General features: G+C 40.7%; 2 protein-coding genes across 12 annotated transcripts; both read right to left on the reverse strand.

The window, feature by feature from the left end:
* Nucleotides 1–163: 163 nt before the first annotated feature.
* On the reverse strand, nt 164–22,870 carry LOC112575402. Of its 11 annotated transcripts, XM_025257257.1 has the most exons (7): nt 22,436–22,870; nt 21,022–21,419; nt 20,849–20,940; nt 16,546–16,622; nt 16,006–16,172; nt 14,933–15,101; nt 164–2,324 (listed from the first exon to the last, which is right to left on the reverse strand). In XM_025257257.1, the coding sequence occupies exons 3-7, from the start codon at nt 20,860–20,862 to the stop codon at nt 2,023–2,025; spliced, it is 729 nt and encodes a 242-aa protein (XP_025113042.1). In that variant the 5' UTR covers nt 20,863–20,940; nt 21,022–21,419; nt 22,436–22,870; the 3' UTR covers nt 164–2,022. The 11 variants fall into 11 exon arrangements, 3 of the variants coding, with proteins under 3 accessions (XP_025113042.1, XP_025113044.1, XP_025113043.1); XM_025257259.1 differs by lacking the exons at nt 16,546–16,622; nt 20,849–20,940; nt 22,436–22,870 and having other exon boundaries at nt 15,392–16,464; nt 20,941–21,909; XR_003101627.1 differs by lacking the exons at nt 164–2,324; nt 22,436–22,870 and adding an exon at nt 19,572–20,212 and having other exon boundaries at nt 14,714–18,760; nt 21,022–21,909.
* Nucleotides 9,597–14,479, reverse strand: LOC112575401. The gene has a single exon (XM_025257256.1). It carries the CDS (start codon nt 10,734–10,736, stop codon nt 9,618–9,620), a length of 1,119 nt encoding a protein of 372 aa, XP_025113041.1. The 5' UTR covers nt 10,737–14,479; the 3' UTR covers nt 9,597–9,617.
* Nucleotides 22,871–23,576: the final 706 nt, after the last annotated feature.

Raw genomic sequence — 23,576 nt, forward strand, 5'->3', positions numbered from 1 at the left:
GAAATTTTTGGTTTCTTTTCAATATTTCTGACAAGTTGAAGCTGCAAGAAATGTGCGGCAACGGAGTCAAGAAAGCTGGTTTTGCTGGTTATCAGTTGAAAGTACTTGTGCACGTAATGAAGTGTCATTACGGCGATTTCCTATTACGTGCTTGTAACGTAATAATAGACACACCTAGTAATGAAATGACACTGAAAGGCCTGCAGTAAGTTTTGCTGCACTAATCCAGGATTAGAAGAAAAGTGTAGTAGTGAGGGGCTTAGGCAGAGTTCATGGAAGCAAACAACCAGTTACGAAAATTCCCAAACATCGTCATGTAGACAAAGAGATTAGCAGCACAGTCGACAGGATGACACATAGGTTTACTTTGTGAAGGCCTTAGATAATAGAACAAATCATATGCAATTAGGCGCTGGTCATGTTTTCAATCACAGCCCAAAATAATTGAGGAAGATTTTATCTGGCAGTGGATTGATGCCGCAGAAAGGCACAATAAGACCCGGGTCGTGATGGGATTACTGACAGATGACACAGGCTTTACTCTATTCTGACATAGACAACTGGTATTATAAGGCTAGATTCAGATGCAGTCCTGAAAGAGTAACATTAACTCAGCATCAGCTACAAACGAGTACTATGAACTCCGGAAGATCAGCTCCATTCGTCATACTTTCCTTTTGCAATAATTATTGTCTGCCATGTAAACCATTGTGTAACTACTCCATCTGTACACTGTTTATAGTATCTATATCCATTAATAGCTTTATCGATCTTGTATTTCCTCTTTATGCTGTTCAGTGTATCTATATGCATCTTACCGTTCACTGTCTGTTATCTAATGTTTATTTATCATTATTGGTCAGCGCAGAAAGTGCGACCTATCTTGTACGGGATGCAGTGCGATACAAGTACACAACATTATTATTATTACATCATGATGCAGAAAAACTGATATACAAGGGGTACGCAGTGACATAAATAAGCACACGCCATTATGAAAAGTTCTTTTATGCGCGATTTGACGCGGGACGGGTACCCTCGGGAATACTTTCACTTTCTGGGGATACGGTGGAGAAAAAGGTTGAAAATCTCTGCTCGCGAGGTATTAATCTTACGTACCAACAGTTTCGCTAGCCGTATAACTATTCCTTCCGAGTCCGGCATCTGTTCAGCAAGGAACTCTGTAACCGCATTAAGCCGTTGGTAATCTATACAAAACATGTAACTTCCATCTTTCTTCTTGACCACCACTATTGGAGAGCAGTACGCACCCCCTTCTGGCTCTATGATCCCAACACAGAACAAGCTCACACTGTGGTCTTGAAACTTCTTTTAAAAGTCAGTAAATTGTTTTCTTTTGATGCATCAGAAATTCGGATGAAGCTTGAAGCTTAAATTTAATTTCCTTCCTTGTCATTTCCACTCACCCACCCAGTGTCCTTTCTCCTTCTCTCACTTTCTCACACTCACCAGACACATATACAACATAAACTAGCATGTTTCACCTAAAATTAAAAATGCACAGAAACAAACTGCTTCAAACCAACAAGATTCATCAAGATCTGACTCTTCTATAATAATAATAATAATAATAATAATAATAATAATAATAATAATAATAATAATAATGATGATGTCAAAAATTTATTAAAAAATACACGCTCCAAAACAAATAACCAACCAGCCAAGCAATCCTGCATTAGCAAAAGCTCCACGAAAAACACCCCCCAAAAATCTTAGATTTGCTGTACTGTGTCTATTGTGAAAAGAGTTCCCCCTAACTGAATCTGCAATCTATGCTGTCACATTCTGGGCACAGGCAGCATTAGTAAAACCTCAGTAAAACCACTGCACTGAGCCTGTACTGCTTACAGTTAACTTTCTATTCCAGAGACTGCCTCAGCAGCAAAATGGTCTGCAGTTTCTGATAAGCAGACTGCGAACCACAGCATTGCACTTTGCACGAACAGAATTCCATGAGAAGAAAACAAGTAAAAGGACAAAGGCAAAGAACTACAGTCACTAGACATCATCTTGGCTCCAGAGGCGGTGATGATTTAGATGAGGTGCAAGCACGAGAGTTAGCTGCGAAAAGGGTGCTGGTGGCGAACTGCTGGATGTTCTTGTTGAGGTGGTTGGGGACGATGCTAAGGTCAATGATGCTGCAGGAGAGGCTACAGGAGATGGGTCTGTGGTTGTAGAAATTTGATTTCCATCAAGCCGCATCTGATAAATGCGCGAAACTTGCATAAGAATGGGTCCTGTCTCGGGGTCATTCAGCCACTGGCTAGCAGCCAAAGGGTTTTCCAGCATCTGCAAGAAAGCTACAAATCCATGCACAGGACACACATCCACACACCCAAACGCATGCGAGCGCACATACACAACAGTCTTAAGCTTTCAGTTTTTCATCTGATACTACTAGCCTTTAAGCTAAGTCATAAGGAGGGGAAAGAGCAGCTGCAAATGGGAAAACAATTAACCAACTAAGTTGATTTCCAAGGAAATGACATCTACAATGTGTTTTTCATGCAGTTTTTCAAGATTTTTTAAAATGTCTGGCAAAAGCTTGCTAATGAATCAAACAAGCAGATACATTCTCTACTATGTTAAGCCTTGTTTCAAATATTTTTAATTATAGTGTATATGATTGTGTATCAATTTTTAATCTTTATGCATGCTTTTGTGAATCAGTAGGTGTAACCCAACCTGTAATATACAATTAACCAACAGAAAATAAAGACACAAACAAGCACCACAAAACTAATAGAATCTGCCCACCACAAGTGAACCCCATTAAACACCTTTGGGCACAACCTAGAGGATCGGTGCATTTATACTAAGCCTGAAAAGCTACAAAAGGTCACAAATCTACATGAAAAAGAACGCTGAGATGTTAAGAAGGCCTTATAACTTTCACAGAATATCTCCTCAAACCAACTCTGTAGTACCTAGCAAGCATCTTGGATTGTTAAGGCAAAGCTGTACAGTGGGGTTTTGCATGATGGCCTGGTACACAGGAAAAATGGACACTGCAAAAATTGTGCTGCTGATAATCATCAAAAACGTTCTTACTAATAAATGAGCAAAAGGACACAGCTTCATTATAAAGACCTTTATAAATTACTTCCCTTTGACCATAGTCTCAGTCCTTGCAGTGTTCTTTCCTTGAGTACCTGCTTTGTATTCACCACTTACTACTTTAAAGAAATCATCGTTTATGTACAGCAGGAAAGCCTATTATGCAAACAGAAACGCATTTTAATGATTAAAGCTATAATAATGAAGATAAACATTTAAGAGACTGAATGGACGGATTCATAACCCGATACTTAACAGTGAAAGAAACAACAAAAAAGAAATAAAGAAAGAAAATTAGGATTTTGTGTGTGTGTGAGCGTGTTTTTTTTTTTTTTGTTCAGTGAACACGGGCAGACCCCTACAGGCGAATCATTCTTTATTGGAGCGAAAGAAGGCGCAATTGTCCGACCCGCGGTTTTTCTGGAAAGAGTGTAAAACGAGAGGCACTAGCGGCGGCGTGATATAGGTGTCCCTGGAGTCTGCGTGATGTTTTGCATTTTGGGTTTAAAGGGTAATTTTATACTGTTTGTTCATTGTTATATATATATATTCATAGATTGGATGTTGCACCAGCCTGGTTAATATTGTTTTGGTCAGTCTATTGATACAGTTTTAAAGTACAGTGGAACCTCGGTTAACGAACTTAATCCGTTCTGGAAAGTTGTTCGTTATCCGAAATGTTCGCTATCCGAAACAATTTTTTCCATAAGAAATAAGGGAAATAGATTTAATTGGTTCCCAGCTCCTGTTGACTCGCTATATGTTGCAATGGCCAACATATTGATCATGAACGTAGATCCCCTGGACAGCTCGCAGACGATTTTTTTTCACTTAACTGCTAGAAAGAGGCTCGGGACCTCAGAACTTCTGGTTAAGCCTACCATGGTTTAGCGAATGACTTCAATGGCTATGTCAGCAAAATCTGCAAGAGTAACATCAATAAAGAAACGCACAAAAGGCGGTTGATACTGCTGCTGGTAGAATGTAAATGCAAATATCAAATGATATGATATGATATGATATGATATGAAGGAGACTTATAACGCGCAAAATCCGAATCCTTGGGAAACGCTCAATGCGCCGAAATGTTACAGAAATCGTTCGGTGTAAATTTTTTTCCGCTTCCGCGAGCAGCTAGGAACATCGACAGATCAAGACAATTAGTGGCGAGCGGCTCTCATTCATGCTACAGGCCGCTAGATCAGACCACAAGTTTCAATCTACTGACAGCCAAGATTTGTTCAAGGCACTTGGAAGAAGAATGCATTAAAAAAGGCACTGATCTTATTTACCTCTTGCTCTTGTTTATCCTGTTCATGTTATAGTTCGCGACTACAAGGCGACAATTTTCACATAGCCAAGGATATGCCCATTAAAAAAAAATAAATTTAGTTATTAATAATCGCGTCATTCATTAAATTACTTGAGAAGTGTATTGATTAAATATTCTTCATATTGTTTTTAAAAGCTCGCTGTAGATGAATAGGCCTAGAACAACGAAATAACCGATTTTATATAAAAGCGAGAGACCGAGGTAAAGCATATATATGCGAACACTTCATGATTCTAGATCTAGAAGATCTAGAAGTTTAAATGCAATTCATATCTTATTTATTATTTCATACGAAAGATTTCCGACTAGTGAAGCAAATACTTTTGTGTTCTAAATAGCTACGAGTAGGGGTAAGGCTGTAGTGTGGGTTTGCACATCTGTTTTACTGAGAAATGACGTGGTTTCTCTCTCTAGAAATTACATCATTTACGCGAATGCGTGTGGGAGCTTAAGCTCGTGTTGGCTGTGAGGCGTGATTGGTTGTGGTATGTCAGGTGGCATGACTGGCCAATGGAAAGGGGTTTTGGACAGAAAGATCTAGATGCAAGCTCAGCATTTTGGGCTAGAAGCTTCTAGAAAGTGACATCAGTGTCTGGGTATTTGATTGTGATTGGTTGTGGTATGTCAGGTGGCATGACTGGCCAATGGAACGGGGTTTAGGACAGAAAGATCTAGATGCAAGTTCAGCGTTTTGGGCGGCAAACTTCTGGGACGTGACACCAGCGTCTGGGTCTTTCGCATGCATTTGTGGAGTAAAGTTGACTGAAGTCGGCTCAAAGCAGTTTAAAGTCTTCACTGCAATCCTGCCTGAGAAGTGTGTCGACTTAACTGTTGATTTCAGAGGTGCGTTGACCGGCTCTATAACGGAGTGTATAGTGCTTCAGTACGGCAGCCGTTTGAGGAAACCGGTAAAAGCTGCATCTGGAGAAGGCGTGATTGGCTGTGGTATGTCAGGTGGCCTGACTGGCCAATGGAACGCGGTTTTCGACAGAAAGATCTAGATGCAACCAACGTTTTGGGCTAGAAACTTCTGAGAGGGAGATCAGCGTCTGTTTCTTTCGCCTGCAACTTTTGTTGAGTAAAGTTGACTGAAGTCGGCTCAAAGCTGTTTAAAGTCTTCACTGCAATCCTGCCTGAGAAGTGTGTCGACTTAACTGCTGATTTCAGAGGTGCGTTGACCCGCTCTATAACGGAGTGTACAGTTCTTCAGTAACGGCAGCCGTTTGATGAAACCGGTAAAAGCAGCATCTGGTGAAGGAACGTCGGTCCCTGAGCGGTGCTGCAGTTGAATCAACGCCCAGATCTTCAGGGACGAAAAAGCCGGAGTGACACAAGGCAAGACCAGAGCAAGAACGCCACGAGTGAGTGTGTTGTGTGTGTGATTAGATTTAAGGTTAATTGAACAGTGACTTATTAGTTATTTGCTCACATTAGACGTAAGGGGAAACAATTGGGAACGGGACGACCTAGGGAACCGGCCAAGTAAGGGGGAACAACTTATTACAAAGTTACTTCATGTGTATTCTCCCTTTTTTCATTTGGTAATAATTAATAACGTTCTTTTAATGCACTAAATTGTCTTGAGTTTTCTTCCATTGGGGTTATGCGTGCTTGGGTGCTCGAGCTAACTAAAAGTTGATAATTAATAAGCAATTTAGTTTGGTAGCACGCTTAATTAACGGCAAGTACAACTTGTTTCTAATAAAAATGGTATCTGCTCTATTTTTTTCTTCTTTTTTTTTGTAGGTGAAGCGGCCCGTGACATGCTTGTCGGAAATGTGTATGGCCCGCAGGCCGAAAAAGGTTGGGCATCACTGGTATATATTATTATTATTAAGTTACAGAAATATGATTTGTTTTATACACTTTTTTGAACCAAAAAGAAGAGGTGCTGATATAAATGCTTATTTTTGTATAATATAAATTGACACTTTTCATCACTAGCTCCACAGTTCAACATTTTTTTTAAACTCTTGTCAGAATCAATTGTGCTTCCATGTATGAAACTTGCTTAAAGACACCTGAAAACAGAAAGACATGGGGAAGAAGCAGAAGCACCATAGAACTGAAACAAGACTAGTTTTAATCTGTTTTTAATCTGTAAACCTATTAACCTTCTTTAATTTACAAATCCCAATTTTCCCATATTTTATTATCTTCAGAAGCTGTACAGAAGAACAATGGGTGAATGAAGGCTTCAGATAACATCATCGAAAAAAACAGCAACAGAAAGAGTCGGGGTAGAAGCAGAGACAACAAAACTAAATGCTAGCATATTTCAAGGAGGTGACAACTGTTTCTGTGCCCTGTGAATTTCCTGGAATTTCCTGGAGTATTATAGCAGAATTGTGCAGCTACGTTTCCTCGTTGGAATTTGGCATGCTGAACTGCTGGATATTTGTTTTATTCATTTTTGGAAAATCATCTTGGATTATCCAGCTTTTTGCTGCACTGTATCAACCTCTGTATACCAAACAACTTTGTGCTAATTTCCTTTCCCCGCCTCCACCCCTGCAACCAGGAGGTGAGCACAACTCATAGGTGCAGTCAGACGTGTTTCTGAGCGCTCCCGATGAAATTTGGAAAATCTGCATTATTTCTACTACATTAAATCACCCCAGGCTAAAATTGTGAATTCCACTGTGTGTAATACATATTTACTGGTCATGCCTGCGGAACTTTCAACTTTTTGTGTGCTTTGTGGTCGCTTGTTGTGGCGATATGTATACTTCATGCAGCGAAGGGCGACGGCTGCCGCAGTCAAACAAAGCAAGGTGAGCACTAAGAGAGCACAATGTGTGCTGCTTGCTATCATCATATCTAGTCTGCTGATGTGTTCTGGAAATGTTGAACTGAACCCCGGACCCCTCGAGGAAATAATTCATGTTCCAAATGCAGCCGATCAGATGACAAGTGACTGCACGGTACCTGACGTTTCGTTAACGGACACACTTGTCCCTGTACAGCTTGCCACAAGTGACAGCGAAAACCCTACCTGTGCCGGCCCTGAGCCAGAACAACCCACGATTCAAAGTATATCATCTAGTCTCGCCCTTCTCTCTACTTCTCTGTCCCGCTTGGAACAGTCACAGTCCGCTTTTGTCTGTTCTGTAGACAGCCAACTTCGTGGTATCGGAGACATCATCACTCACCAAATCTCACAGCAAATACAAACATTTTACCAGTCCTTGGTGCGGAACATCAGCGGGATCCAAGACAGCATTGACTCGGTCAATGTGAAGATATGTGAAAATAAGAGACACATTGACGTGTTAACCGAGGAAAATAAATTGTTAAGAGAGAAACTGGGTGAGATTACAATGGAGATGGACAAGCTCGAAGCTGTGTCTCGACGAAAGAACCTCAAAATGTTTGGCGAAAATTATGCTGAGTGTAGCTCTAAAGTGATATGCCTTTTAAACGAATTTTGTGTGGAAAAGTCATGGTGTACGGAGGACATTGAGCGGGCTCATCACCTCGGAAACAGAAAGCCTGGTGAGACCCGCCCAAGGCCCTTAACTGTACAATTTCATCGGTGGAATGACAAAATGCGAATCCTGAGCAACAAGACAACTAGAGACAAACTTCGGGCGGCCGGCATCAGAGTCGCCAGTGATCTGACGAGACAACAGACGAACAATATCCTAAATGCTCGCGAGGAAGGAACTTTTACATTCTATAAAAACGGTAAACTTCATACAGTACCGAGACACCTACGTCCCCAAACCCGTGATGCCTACGACAACAGCAGTGTCATCAAAGACGACGCCCACTACACCACGATAGACCCCGGTCACCCTGCTACTGTCTCTACAGGCGATGACAACGATAACGATAGTGATGCGTTGTCTGCTGAATCGCCGACCTTACAGCAATCGAACTCTTTTGGACTCATTGAAGAACTACCTACTGGTCATGACGATTGCAACATGTCTCATGTTAGCTGCACCATTCAACAGGCAATCGGCGGGCGCCAAAACAGCGTAAGTGGGTCAAGTTCACCACCTGCTACGCACAAACACCACGTGCAAAACGCGGACGTCAGAGAAACACACCCGACCCAACAGCCAACCAGCATGAACTGTTCAGTTCCAGGCGCCATGAACGCCGGTCAACCTCACTACGAGACAAGATCACGTCGTGCTACGACAGCTGACGCTACACAACAACAACTACCCGTCAGCTGGACTAAAGCAGTTTCCCGCAAACCGGTCCCTAGCTGTAGTGACAGAAATAAAACTGCAGTCTCAAACAGACAGAACTCTAAAAATCAAATCAACCTCCACCCCTGCAACCAGGTCATCACCTATTTTCTGATGGAAAAAAGAGACTTACAAGAAACTGAAATTAAAAACTGTGACATCATTATTATCCTCATCTTCAATCAAGGCCAGGCACCTGAGGTAAAAAAATTTTTTTGTTTTATGAAATAGTGCAGATTTTTGTAGTCACCTTAATTAAAAAAACATTTGGTCTGCACATCTGTACTACACTAGTTACCCTTCCGTATTCACAAAAAAATGCACTTTCAAAAGGTCGGAAAAGTGATCCTAAAAAGAACAAAATATTTACACTCCTAATCATTCACACAATCAGGATAGAAATGTAATTACAACTTCCCAATGTGCCTGCACAATGATTGGTAACACCAAGAGGAAATAAAAATCCTTGAGTTAACACAGTAGTAAACACGACACGACACGACACACGACACGACACATTTTTTTTAATGTCAATGGCTCATGCAGTCATTTTGACATGGGGTGATACATAGTGATACATAGTGATAACACAATGCATCATATTTTACAACAATCACATATACATCTCCATATATTAGTTCTTTGTATTAGTTCTTTGGCCATCAGAGAGTGAGACTTTACGCATGCATACCCTCACACACACTACTAATCTTACATGTTCTAACTCTATTGCAACAAACCTACTAATTAACTAATCTCTGTTCTACTTATTATTTCTTTATTAAGGAGTTCTTTTAGTCGCATCTTATTAGCTTCAGCTACAAATTTTGCTAAACATTTCAGTAACTTTTCGTTAGAAAGGGATAGGTATACCTCTATTGTTTGAACAGTATGTGATTTGAAGAGTTGGTTATTCATCCGAAGGATCTCATAATATGGACACCTAAACATGAAATGCTCTTCATCTTCTATGACAGTTGTTTTTCCACAAGCTGGCCAACCTAGATATAATTCCAAAGGGGCTTCAAACCATCTTTTATTCGCATAAGACCTAAGGTTCTTGTTCTAAGTCTAGCTAGGGCACTTCTGTTCCACCTATTGTTTATAATCGATAAATATTTTTCTGGCTGTAAATTATTTTTAAATGATAGGAACCATTCATATTTTGTGCCTTTCTCCATGTTTCCGTGTCTGTTTTGCTTAAAGGAACATATTATGCGGTCTTTGAATTCTGAAAGGAACATATCTTCATCCCCCACCCCCTGGATGACCCACACTATCTCAAACCCATTTTCTGAAAGTACTTTCTTTATATTAGATATCCAGTTAAGCTTTCCAGACTCATGCTGCTGGTGAAGCATTTCATAAGCTTGTTTACAAAGTCTTGTTATGGGTAACTTAAGGATGCGTAGCCAAAATTTTATGCATTTCATGTAAGTATCTATGTACAGGGGGTATCTACCCGTTTCACCATATACAACCAAATTTGAAGAGTGCAGGGGAACATTTAGAAAACGTTTAATTGCAAATGTATGTATTTTTTCTATAGGGTTATTTATATATAAGCCCCAAATTTCTGCAGCATATGTCAACACTGGTTTTACCTGGGAGTCAAAGAGTTTCCAAAAGATGGATGGATTATTTGAGCTCAGCTTTCTAAGTACCCTAAGAATTTCTATCACCCCTTTTTTTCCTTTCATACATAATTCATTCCATGCTGCAGTAAAGCTCATCCTAGTAGAAAAATATACTCCCAGATATTTATAGTTATTTGTTACTTTAACTTCTAAATTACCATACATCCATTTCTCTTTGGAGGAGAGGTAACCACCCTTCCTAAAAACTATAACATTAGTTTTATCCAAATTAACGGTCAACTTCAATCTATCTGCTTCTTGTTTCAGTAAATTTAGTTGATTCTGTAAACCAATAGCTGTATTCGAAACAAGAGCCACATCATCTGCAAACAATAGTAAAAAAATTTCTACAGCCTCAGGTATTAACTGGATCCCATGTTTACCTCCCTTGCTTATTTCAATTGCTAGTTCATTAATGAAGAAGGAGAACATTAAAGGACTGAGTAAACAGCCTTGCTTGACTCCTTGAGGGCATTCAAACATGTCTGTAGTTACAGACTTATCTCTAACCCATGCAAAAACTTATCTATATATTGCCCGCAAAGCCATATACATTCTACCATTCACACCATTCTTTCTCAGAATACTCCAGAGCAAATTTCTATTAACTGAATCGAAAGCTCGCTTAAAGTCCACAAATGCAACATACATCTTCTTATTTCTTAGCAAGTGCTTCTGCACTATAGCAAACAAAGTGAAGATATGGTCAATTGTACTATAGCCTTTTCTAAAGCCTGCCTGCTCCTCTATGAGCTTTTCTTCTGCTTCTGCCCATCTTGATAATCTCCTATTCAATATATCTGTGTAAATTTTACTAATAACACTAGTTAGTGCCACTCCTCTATAATTTTCTGGTTCGTTTATATTTCCTTTTTTATGTATTGGTACTATGATAGATTTGAACCATTCGCATGGGAAGGTGCCTTTCTCAAATAAAATATTGAACAGTTTTAGCAAGAAGTCAAGAGTAGCTTCGTTTGAGTTTTTTAACATTTCACTAATAATTTTGTCTGTACCTGCACTTTTTCCGTTTTTTAAATGTTTAATGCCGTTTTTGACTTCTTCAATGGTTATTGGGTCATTGAGTAAACATTCTTCTTCAGTCGATCTATCTAACACTTCATCTGTATCTTCATCGGTAGAGAAGTCAGGAGTATTAAAGACTTTGTAAAAGTGGGTATACCACTGCTTTTGGTCTATCTCGTTATAAATATTTGTCTTTCTGTTTATTCCCTTGATTGTTGTCCAGAATAGTTTGGGGTCATTTATAGAGGTTTTTATTTTATCTAACTGGGCTTCATTCCATTTTCTCTTTTTTCACCTGATTACAACAATATATTCTTTCCTTTCTCTAACATAGGCATCTTTATACACAGTTTTAAGTTCCATAGTTTTTGCTCTTCGGAAGCGTTTAAGAGATTGCCTGACTCTTTTCCTCCTTTGTTGACATTCAATGTCAAACCATTTATTATATCTAGGTCTTTTCCCTCCTACTTCTCTCAACATGCTAGTAGCAGCTCTGTGTAGACCCTTTACTAAAGTGTCCAATGCATAATCTATATCTGAAGCAAGTAACTGATTAGCCTGAGTGAGACACTCTTTGAATTCATCAGAATCTAATTTATCTTTGTACTCAATGGCCTTATCCTCGCACCATACAATTCGTTTGTCGTAGTTTTTACACAAAGGGACCTCCTCTGCCTTAATAAATGAGCCATCCCATGCTAGTTCAACTGGAAGATGCCAGGAGTGACTTGAAGATTACAATGGTCTATAAGGCTCTCTGAGACAATAAAATAGTCTATAACACTATTACCTTGTGAAGATACAAATGTAAATTCTCCTTCTATATCATCCTTACAAGTTCCATTCACTATAACTAAGTCATAAGTGAAACATAAGTTTAGCAGTGATCTGCCAAAGCTGTTAATGGTGAGGTCTTTAGAGTTCCTTTTGCATATTTTGTTTGCCTCATCCATGTCAAAAGGGAAATAATTTACAATATCGTCTGTAATAACTTGTTCGGACCCTGTCCTTGCATTGAGGTCTCCACATAAAATTAAGTAGAATTCATCTTTATCTATATACTGCAATACACTTTCCTCTAGTAGATGAATGCCATCTTTTGTATCTAACAAATTGTAAAAAGGGCTGCCTTCTGGCACTACATAGCATGATATCAAGATAACATCTTTGTCAGAGTTCATTAATTCTTTATCAATTTTCAATGTAACTATGTTGGCTGATTCAAATCTTACTTCCTTTATATGGTTTCTGGGTCGCGGCTATCCGGGGACACCGATGTGGGGTGTGGTGACGATACTTGCACATTGCTGTCAGGTGGACTCTCGCTGACATCGGCTGTCTGGCTGTTGTGGACCTCTATTACACTGGTGTATGGAGGTGTGTCCTTCTCCTTTGTATTGTCGCCGGTCGATATATTGGTAATGTTGGATTCAGAAGAGCATATGGTAGGCAAGATAGCAGTCGGAGTCATCTGTGGGTTGTTGCTAATGTTGCCCAAAGCTTGTATTATTGTGGTCGGTGTGCACTGAATTCTCTTGGTATGTCGGTTTTTCGCTGTTGCCCCTCTGTAGGTGGCAGCGTTCGTGTCAGTTTGTTTTCCATGTTTATCTGCCTGTAATCTGTTGATATCTTCTTCCTCATCTTCTGCTTGCAGAGGTAAATAGCGGTTCCGCAGAGGTAGAGGTAAATATGACTGACTGCTCCGGTGCTGTCGGACTCCGTTGTTCCGCTGCGCTGTTACTAGTGTGTATTCATCAGTCTGTTGCTGTAGGGTTGTCTGGTGCTGAGAGGGGGAGCTGTCCGCGTTGGTTCGGGGTTTCTCCCTCTCATCCTGTTGTCTGTTCATGTTTTGGTGTAACGTTCCTCCGACAATGAGCCGGTCTCCTCTGTAGAACGCACGAACCCTGCTATCTCTGTAACACTTTATGATCGACTGTTGTCTTTCTGTAAGATCACTAGCCACAGATACACCTTTTACTCTCAGTTTCTCACGAGCTTTGGTAAGTATATCCAACTTGTCAGACCATCGAGTGAACTTAGCGATTATGGGACGTGGTTTGTTTTCTCTGTTTTGGGTATGTCCTGCTGGCACAATTTTCTTACCGACTCTGTGCGCTCGCACGATGTCAGTAGTTTGCCACACTTTCCCCGGAATTGTTTCTTGTAGGAGTTGTATTATCGTAGCAGCACAGGTTTCGTATGAATCATCTCCAGTTTCTGGTATCCCGAAGAACCTCAGGTTGTCTCTGCGTGAAAAACCTTCGAGCTTGTCGAGCTTGTTCTCAAAGGCCTGGAGAGACTGGTCTACATGATCTTTTAGTTTCTCAGTGTTTTGCTCTAATGACTCTTGCCTTTGTTTAACTTGCTGTAGCTAAGTAAACAGATTATCAATGGTCAATTTGAAGGATCTCAGTTCATCTCTAACTTCGTCTATGTGGTGTTTAATGTTTTCCTCTTGTTTGTTGAGCAGTATCTGGAGATCAGTTAAGACAACACTCTCGTTGGGGCGGGCCATAGCGTCCGGTGGAAGTGTACACAAGGCTACCGCCGTGCTGTTCACGCTCCGTTGAACACTGTGGTCACCGGGTTTCTTTCGTAGATTTTTTAAAATTCAATTGTTTGGACCGAATATCTGCATATAATTTACTTTTCTATGTAGCTTGTGATTGAGGGATCAATACTGTCTGCACAATACACCCCAAAGAAGAGGAACTTCCGTATAACTAGGTAAAAAGCACCTTGTATTGAAGAGCGTGGAAAAAAAGCATCCGCACAGCTCGTGAACACAGCTCATCCCCCCAGTAGTAAACACTTCAAAGTGTAAGCACTAATTCAACAAATCAAGGCTATTTCAGTAAACAGGTAAGCATTACTATCAAACACATTTTTCTAATTTGTCTCGCATTAAACTGCACTATGTATACAGTCCAAATCTAGCGGTATGCACAAAATTTCCACAAAGCCAATTTCACTCTAGAGATGCAATAGACACATACCTTTTCTGCTGGCTCTACTGGGAACCAGCTGTACCTGTGTCTTGGGGAGGGGTTGGCTCTCTTGGATGAGAAGTATTGAATTACTTTAAAAACTCTTAACATATATTATGTAGCTCCATGTGGAGATCCAATAAAATCTCCTCAGGTAAAACGTCAATGATAGATCTAAGAAGTCTAAAGAAATGTCTGTTTTCTTTCTTTTTCTTTATCCATCTCCCACTCCCCTTGGGGAGGGAAAAGCAAGTCAAATGGTCAGGTGGGATAAGAAAATAAAATTAAACATTATAGAGATGGAGGAGTTTATCTCTACAAGAGATATAAGGGAGATCTTGGGAATGTGGGAGAAAGTTGTGGAGTTCGTGATAAAAATCGTGTACGCATGTGCTGCAGGATATGGCCCGCGGGCCGTAGGTTGGGCATCCCTGATATATACTAATATTTATACATCATCACTTACTGCATATCATGGTCTGCACCTTTGAAAGCCCCTTGAAAGCACATTTTTCTCTTCTTTGGCCTTAACAGTTATGAAACCTTGTCGATCAAGATTGTCCTCGTGATTCTTTTCAGGCAAATCTTTGCATCTGTCCAACCTACACAAGAGACGCTTTTGATCTGCAAATGCATTACAAAACAGTAAACACATCTGTCGCAAACCTGGGGCGGGGTCCGTAGATTTGGTAGGGGGTACGATTTCTGTTACCGGTTCAAAACACCGTCGGGGGGATGTCTCACGTGCGGAAGGAGCGTGCAGGAGGAGGGGAGGGTTTCTCATTATCTGTTCTCGCCGCGACTTCCCCCGCCGGTTTCTCCAAGCAGTGGATGGCTGCAAGAAAGATGGAGAATTAACATCACAAGCAGGTATACTCCGTCCAACACAAATATTACTGCTTATAAATGCCATGTACAATTCTCTACTACTACATAATAGCTGGTCATGAAAACTTACAGAATATTCTTCATAAATTCCATATATATATATAGTTCTCGAACACACCACACATGTTACAACTGCTGATGAATACCGTGTTTATTATAGTTATATAAATACTTCCCCCCTATATATTGCTAATAAATACACATTGTAAAAAATAAACATTGTGAAAATATACACACCTGGCATGCTCTTGACCCGAGGCATTGACGAGACACTGGTATCATGCATGATGATGATGATGATGATGCTGACTGATAATTAGCGATGATGGTTGATCGTGAATTCTGATAATTGATGATGATGAAGACGACGCCGCCGCCGCCGCCGCCGCCGACGACGACGACGATGAGGATAATGATCATGTTTGTTGATTGGTGATATATTAATGTCTGATAGAGGATTCTATAATTTCTCTGATTGACGATGAATACTGGAGGTGTATCGTCGTTGTTTGATGATGATGACGACGCCGCCTGCGCTGTATGTGGTAATGATGATGCTCACGATGATCGTGCTGATGGTGATGCTGATGGTGATGCTGATGAGTGGAGGGAAGGCGCCTGATTCAACTTTCTTCTCTGATTTTTAAACCCCTCTTGGAAGGTAGAACCATAGCGCACATTGTTAACAGGTGTCTCTTTGAGTCGTTCGCAATAGTCGTCGTCGTTGTCGTTGTCGATATATGATTAACACATATATTCATCATGCATAGAAGGAGGTCAACAAGACTGAAGTCAGGGCTGTTTACTTAACAACTAGTGGACTAGTCTTTTAACCGGTTTACTGTGCTTACCCGCACTTGCTCGTCGGTTAGCCCCGTCTCTCGGGCGAGTTCTAGGACATCCCACGAGGGGCGGGTGTTCCTAGAGAACTCGCCCTCCAGCAGTTCCAGCTGATAGCCGCGATACCTTGTCCGCTGGATGGGACGAGGCTCCGTGTTGTCGTCAGGAGTGGTGTTTTCTGCAACAAGCAGGGGCAGACAAGCCGTCAGAATGTGTGTGTCGATGAATGAGATGTAATTAGATGCCACTTAAAGACACTCGTTCAGTCACACGCATGCACACTTTTGTCATGCATGGTAAGAAGGGGCACCATTTCTCTTTGGGTATGCGTGTTTCCCCTCTCATGTGTTCATCCACTTGTGACCGATTAAAAGCTTTCAAGCACGATCGTGCGTGCTAATTAGCGAACTCTCATGTTCTACCCGGCCCATCCATCCTACCTCCATCTAACCGCCATTCCACCCACCCACCTGCAAAATAAGTCAGGGAAGACGTTTACACAAAAGATGGTGATAAAACTAACTCACTCCAGAACCTGTTAAAGTACTCACGTGGCACTGCCGACTGCGGGGAAAGTGGCGGGGCCGTAGGTATCTCAGCAATGTCTGGTAGATCCCAAAGTTGTCTGCTTAATAAAGGAGAACATTTGGTCTTATGTTAGTATCTAACACCCTGACGCATCGCTCTAATTAGTCTATTTTTCCTTTACAAAATTGGTTTCTCTATGACGTTAGAGCCTTAGTTACTGGCTTTATCATGGCTCTATTTCGAACCAGCTGAACTTGGAGGACTTGTGTTTTGGGGAGGGGCCGTTGGCTCACTGGGGAGTTAATTCTGTATATTTCATTACTGTTTCGTAACCAATCTTGTGGATTTTCATGTGGAGATCCCAAAGGATGTCCACTCGCAGACCATCCGCCGGGGATCTCATAAGAGAAAAGAACTGCTTATTTTGGTCTTTCCTCCTTTTCCATCTCTTCCCCCCCTTGGGGATCATTAGGAGGATCACTCCCTTTGGGACATGGGTCATCTTTGAATATCTGCTAATAATTTTAAAAAATCGCACGCACGCACGCACGCACGCACGCACGCACGCACGCACGCACATTGCAGCTTTTAGACAAAACACACAAAGTATATACTTACAAAGTTACAATAATTGCATTAATATCAAAGATAAACATGTCTTGTTTCTAGCAGTTGAAGCTCTAAGAAACCTACAATTGCAGTAAACAGCCAAACAGAATCCACAGCAAAAAAAAAAAAAGTGCTGGTGTAAAAATTCAGTATTCTCGTTAGGTAGATGATGATAATGATGATGATGATGATTGATGATGATTGTTGATGATTGATGATGATGATGGGAGGAGGGGAGGGTTTCGTAATCTCTGCTTCTGCCGCCACTTCTTCCGCCGGTTTTTGAACGACACCTGTAAGGTAGAACCAGAGCGCACAGTGTTAATAGGTGTCTCTTTGAGTCGTTCGCTTTTATAAAATTCTTTGAGCTCGCTGTCCTGTGAGAGGATACATTTGTAGTGCTATATAATAATAATGATAATAATAGTCGTCGTCGTTGTCGATATATGATTAACACATATATTCCCTATTCCACAATCCTAAGGAATCAGCACCCTTCCATTTCAGACATGTTTGCTTACAAATATCATCATGCACAGAAGGAGGTCAACAACACTGAAGTCAGGGGACGGAGGGCGACGTGATGAGGTCGATGGCTTGTCATATTCCCTAATATCTTTTCTGTTTAATAAAAGAGATAATTTGGTCTTACGTTAGTATCTGCACACCCTGACGCTATCGCTCTAATTAGTCTATTTTTCCTTTACAAAATTGGTTTCTCTATGACGTTAGAGCCTTAGTTACTGGCTTTATCATGGCTCTATTTCGAACCAGCTGAACTTGGAGGACTTGTGTTTTGGGGAGGGGCCGTTGGCTCACTGGGGAGTTAATTCTGTATATTTCATTACTGTTTCGTAACCAATCTTGTGGATTTTCATGTGGAGATCCCAAAGGATGTCCACTCGCAGACCATCCGCCAGGGATCTCATAAGAGAAAAGAACTGCTTATTTTGGTCTTTCCTCCTTTTCCATCTCTTCCCCCCCTTGGGGATCATTAGGAGGATCACTCCCCTTGGGACATGGGTCATCTTTGAATATCTGCTAATAATTTTAAAAAATCGTATACACACACACACACAGAGTTATAAAGAAAAGCGAAAAGCAAAAAAAAAAAAGGACTTCCTACAGCCCTACCTGGTTATGTTAGTGTCACTGGTGGCAGACCATTGAAATAACGTGTTTATTATAATTATATAAATACTTCCCCCTATATATTGCTAATAAATATCCCATTGTAAAAATAAACATTGTGGAAAAATGCATACCTGGGAGGAGGTTAAAAGAGCATACCCTCGTGCATGATGATGATGGTGATGATGATTATGATTGATTTATTTTGGTGATGATGATGAACGAAGATTCACCCTGACGCTATCGCTCTAATTAGTCTATTTTTCCTGTACAAAATTGGTTTCTCTATGACGTTAGAGCCTTAGTTACTGGCTATATGATGGTTTACCTTTTCTGCTGGCTCTACTGGGAACCAGCTGTACCTGTGTCTTGGGGAGGGGTTGGCTCTCTCAGATTAGAAGCATTGAATTACTTTAAAAACTCATAACATACATTATGTAGCTCCATGTGGCCAGAGCTTGAGCTTGTCTTCTGAATGCATTTATGACGTCTTGCCTCCTGAAATGATGCCAGTAGTGTAGTTAAAAACGGCCTTAAAAAGAATATTCTTCATAAATTCCATATATATATATAGTTCTCGAACACACCACACATGTTACAACTGCTGATGAATACCGTGTTTATTATAGTTATATAAATACTTCCCCCCTATATATTGCTAATAAATACACATTGTAAAAAATAAACATTGTGAAAATATACACACCTGGCATGCTCTTGTCCCGAGGCATTGACGAGACACTGGTATCATGCATGATGATGATGATGATGATGATGCTGACTGATAATTAGCGATGATGGTTGATCGTGAATTCTGATAATTGATGATGATGAAGACGACGCCGCCGACGACGACGACGATGAGGATAATGATCATGTTTGTTGATTGGTGATATATTAATGTCTGATAGAGGATTCTATAATTTCTCTGATTGACGATGAATACTGGAGGTGTATCGTCGTTGTTTGATGATGATGACGACGCCGCCTGCGCTGTATGTGGTAATGATGATGCTCACGATGATCGTGCTGATGGTGATGCTGATGGTGATGCTGATGAGTGGAGGGAAGGCGCCTGATTCAACTTTCTTCTCTCTGATTTTTAACCCCTCTTGGAAGGTAGAACCATAGCGCACATTGTTAACAGGTGTCTCTTTGAGTCGTTCGCAATAGTCGTCGTCGTTGTCGTTGTCGATATATGATTAACACATATATTCATCATGCATAGAAGGAGGTCAACAAGACTGAAGTCAGGGCTGTTTACTTAACAACTAGTGGACTAGTCTTTTAACCGGTTTACTGTGCTTACCCGCACTTGCTCGTCGGTTAGCCCCGTCTCTCGGGCGAGTTCTAGGACATCCCACGAGGGGCGGGTGTTCCTAGAGAACTCGCCCTCCAGCAGTTCCAGCTGATAGCCGCGATACCTTGTCCGCTGGATGGGACGAGGCTCCGTGTTGTCGTCGGGAGTGGTGTTTTCTGCAACAAGCAGGGGCAGACAAGCCGTCAGAATGTGTGTGTCGACGAATAAGATGTAATAAAACGCCACTTAAAGAATTAAAGACTACCCAGGCATGCTGTTTTCATTTTCTGCATGCTTCAACTATTTACAAAATTGGTTCCTCTATGACGTTAGATGATCAGCCAGAAGCTGAAGAAGGTTCAATATTTCTTGCATCCTGAAATGATGCCAGTAGTGTAGTTAAAAACGGCCTTAAAAACGATGATTATTCAAACTCTAAAGACTGAGTTTTTTTTTAATCTATCGTCATATTAGATATTAGCATATGTAAATATAGTAGGGGTTCGCTCTCTCTTTCTACTTATGTCGCAGTGAAATGTACTTACTGATTGTTGTCCATTTCCCCCTTTTTTGCCGTCTTCTACAGTTGTTCTATCTGAACCACAAGATCAGTCAGAAGCCGAAATATGGTGTTCAATATTTCTTGCCTCCTGAAATGATGCCAGTAGTGTAGTTAAAAACGGCCTTAAAAAGAATATTCTTCATAAATTCCATATATATATATAGTTCTCGAACACACCACACATGTTACAACTGCTGATGAATACCGTGTTTATTATAGTTATATAAATACTTCCCCCCTATATATTGCTAATAAATACACATTGTAAAAAATAAACATTGTGAAAATATACACACCTGGCATGCTCTTGTCCCGAGGCATTGACGAGACACTGGTATCATGCATGATGATGATGATGATGATGATTGATAATTTGCGATGATGGTTGATCGTGAATTCTGATAATTGATGATGATGAAGACGACGCCGCCGCCGACGACGACGACGACGATGAGGATAATGATCATGTTTGTTGATTGGTGATATATTAATGTCTGATAGAGGATTCTATAATTTCTCTGATTGATGATGAATACTGGAGGTGTATCATCGTTGTTTGATGATATTGACGACGACGCCTAAAAACGGCCTTAAAAACGATGATTATTCAAACTCTAAAGACTGAGTTTTTTTTTAATCTATCGTCATATTAGATATTAGCATATGTAAATATAGTAGGGGTTCGCTCTCTCTTTCTACTTATGTCGCAGTGAAATGTACTTACTGATTGTTGTCCATTCACCCTCTCTTTTCCTTCTTCTAGCAGTTGTTCTATCTGAACCACAAGATCAGTCAGAAGCCATTCCACCCACCCACCTGCAAAATAAGTCAGGGAAGACGTTTACACAAAAGATGGTGATAAAACTAACTCACTCCAGAACCTGTTAAAGTACTCACGTGGCACTGCCGACTGCGGGGAAAGTGGCGGGGCAGTAGGTATCTCAGCAATGTCTGGTAGATCCCAAACTTGTCTGCTTAATAAAGGAGAAAATTTGGTCTTACGTTAGTATCTGCACACCCTGACGCTATCGCTCTAATACTAAGGGAACTACTGACTACCTCGCTATACCACTAACTTCATCTTACGCCCCCGACCCTGATATTGAAGCACGGTTTGGTGGCAAATTTTATATACCTGCAGATGGAGATCTTGAAGAATCTCCACTGGAAGTGTTGATGTCAGACTTGCCGTTAACGAGAAGAATGCTTTGTTTTCCTCCTTTTTTCATATTCTTCTTCCCTCTCTTTGATGGGGCAGAATCACTCCTACCTGGCTGTGGCTCTTCTGGGTTTTGCTGCAAATAATGAAAGATTACCCAGGCATGCTGTTTTCATTTTCTGCATGCTTCAACTATTTACAAAATTGGTTCCTCTATGACGTTAGAGCCTTAGTTACTGGCTTTATGAGGGTTTCTGATAAAGAAATTCAGAATAATCACCAATAATAATAATAAGAAGAAAATAATAATGTACATTGTCACCAAATAAGACTTATTGCAAACAATTTGTAACAAAAAAATTAATGCCAAGAATCCACAAAAATGCGTGGAAGTGCTTCCCTGTGTTACAATGAAGCGTATGTAAACAAATCAATTTTAGGTAAAATAAGTTGTCATACATAAATAAGGTCAAACAATACTAGTGGTACAATACATATACCAATCAGCCCAAAGTTTTCTTAAAATCATAAGGGAGGAAAAGTGATCCTAAAAGGAACAAAATATTCACACTCCTAATCAATCGCACAATCAGGATAGAAATGTAATTACTACTTCCCAACGTGCCTGCACAATGATTTCGTAACACCAAGAGGAAATAAAATCCTTGAGTTTAACACAGTAGTCAACACTTTCAGGTGTAAGCACTAATTCAACAAATGAAGGCTATTTTCAATAAACAGGCATGCAGAACAATCAAACACATTTTCTAATTTGTCTCGCATTAACTGCACTATGTATCCAGTCCAAATCTACCGGTATGCACAAAATTTCCACAAAGCCAATTTCACTCTAGAGATGCAATAGACACATAAGCAATCCTAGCGGTAAACACAGGGCAATCAAATTCTTTAAATGTACTAGCATTGAACAGTATTGAGTACTGCAAGCCAAATTCATATGTTGTATCCAGGTTTCTCTTCCCACCTATGTTCCGAATTCTAGTTAAAAACGACCTTAAAAACGATTATTATTAATTCAAACTCTAAAGACTGAGGTTTTTTAAATCTATAGTCATAGAAAATATTAACATATGTAAATGTAGTAAGGGTTCGCTCTCTCTTTCTACTTATGTCGCAGTGAAATGTACTCACTGATTACTGCTCTCCATGGTCTCCATTACTGCTCTTCATCCCTCTCTTCCTCCAGTTGTTGTCCTAGCTGAACCACATGGAAGGTAGAAGCACGGCGCACAGTGTTAATACGTGTCTCTTTGAGTCGTTCGCTTTTGTAAAATTCTTTGGCCAGATCCTCGCTGACAGCCTTCGAGGGGTGTGCGTTCCTCTCGAACTCAGCCTCCAGCAGCTCGCGCTGATCATCCCGGAGTGTTGTCCGCAGTGTGAGACGAGGCTGAGGGTTTGGGTCTGTCTGGCGAGCTCTTCGCGGACGGGTCTTGACGGGTAGTGGTTAATTTGAAATTCTTGCTCGGCCCTGAGTGTTGTCCGCGGGGTGCGACGAGGCTTTCCGAATTCTTGTTGCTGACAGCCCGGTTCTTCTAGCCAGCTCTTCGCGGACCGCCACCTCGGGGTAGTGTGTGTCTTTTCAAACTCATGCCTCGAGCATCTGTCGCTGCTCTCCCGGAATGTTGTCTGCTGCTTCTGCTGGTTGTCGTTGTACTGGTCAAGTGCTCCGATGGGTTCTGTGACACTCAGTGGCAGGACAGGCGTCAGGATGTGTGTGTATCGATGAATAAGATGTAATAAGAGGCCACTTAAAGACGCTTTTTTATCAAATCTTTCTTTTTTGGGTCTGGAAATATCTGCACACCCTGATGCTATCGCTCTAATTAGTCTATTTTTCCTTTACAAAATTGGTTTCTCTATGACGTTAGAGCCTTAGTTACTGGCTTTATGATGGCTCTATTTCGAACCAGCTCAACTTTTGTATTACCCTAGAAAATAAATGTAAAAGGTAAACTGTTTTCAAATTTTTGCATCTGCACAAACTGTTTCCTATTCAAACTACGACTACTCTCCTCGTGATTTGTCTACCGGGCAGACCGCAAACAACAGGAGTTGTAACTTATGAAAAGACATGGGCCATGGGGATGCCTTTTTGATCAGACTACTTATCTTCAATTGAAAACGATAGAAAAATAATTTGCTCCTACTTACTCAATATATGTTTGTCAGTAATTTCTGAAGTTGAAGCCTCAAGGCCCGTGTGGCTAGTGAGGCAGGAAAGCTTGCCTTGCTGGTTATGATGAACTCGTGGATGTAATGAAGTGTCATTACG

The sequence above is a fragment of the Pomacea canaliculata genome, linkage group LG11 (assembly GCF_003073045.1).
Source record: "Pomacea canaliculata isolate SZHN2017 linkage group LG11, ASM307304v1, whole genome shotgun sequence".
Taxonomy (NCBI): domain Eukaryota; kingdom Metazoa; phylum Mollusca; class Gastropoda; order Architaenioglossa; family Ampullariidae; genus Pomacea; species Pomacea canaliculata.

Bases quoted from the DNA above. Each gene is read 5' to 3' on its own strand.
- LOC112575401 (XM_025257256.1), bottom strand. From the start codon at position 10,736: ATGTTTGAATGCCCTCAAGGAGTCAAGCAAGGCTGTTTACTCAGTCCT.
- LOC112575402 (XM_025257257.1), bottom strand. The intron at 16,173-16,545 runs GTGAGTACTTTA...TGCTTGTTGCAG, and splicing joins CCCGCAGTCGGCAGTGCCAC to AAAACACCACTCCTGACGAC. The intron at 2,325-14,932 runs GTTTGCGACAGA...ATGGATTTGTAG, and splicing joins ATCTACGGACCCCGCCCCAG to CTTTCTTGCAGATGCTGGAA.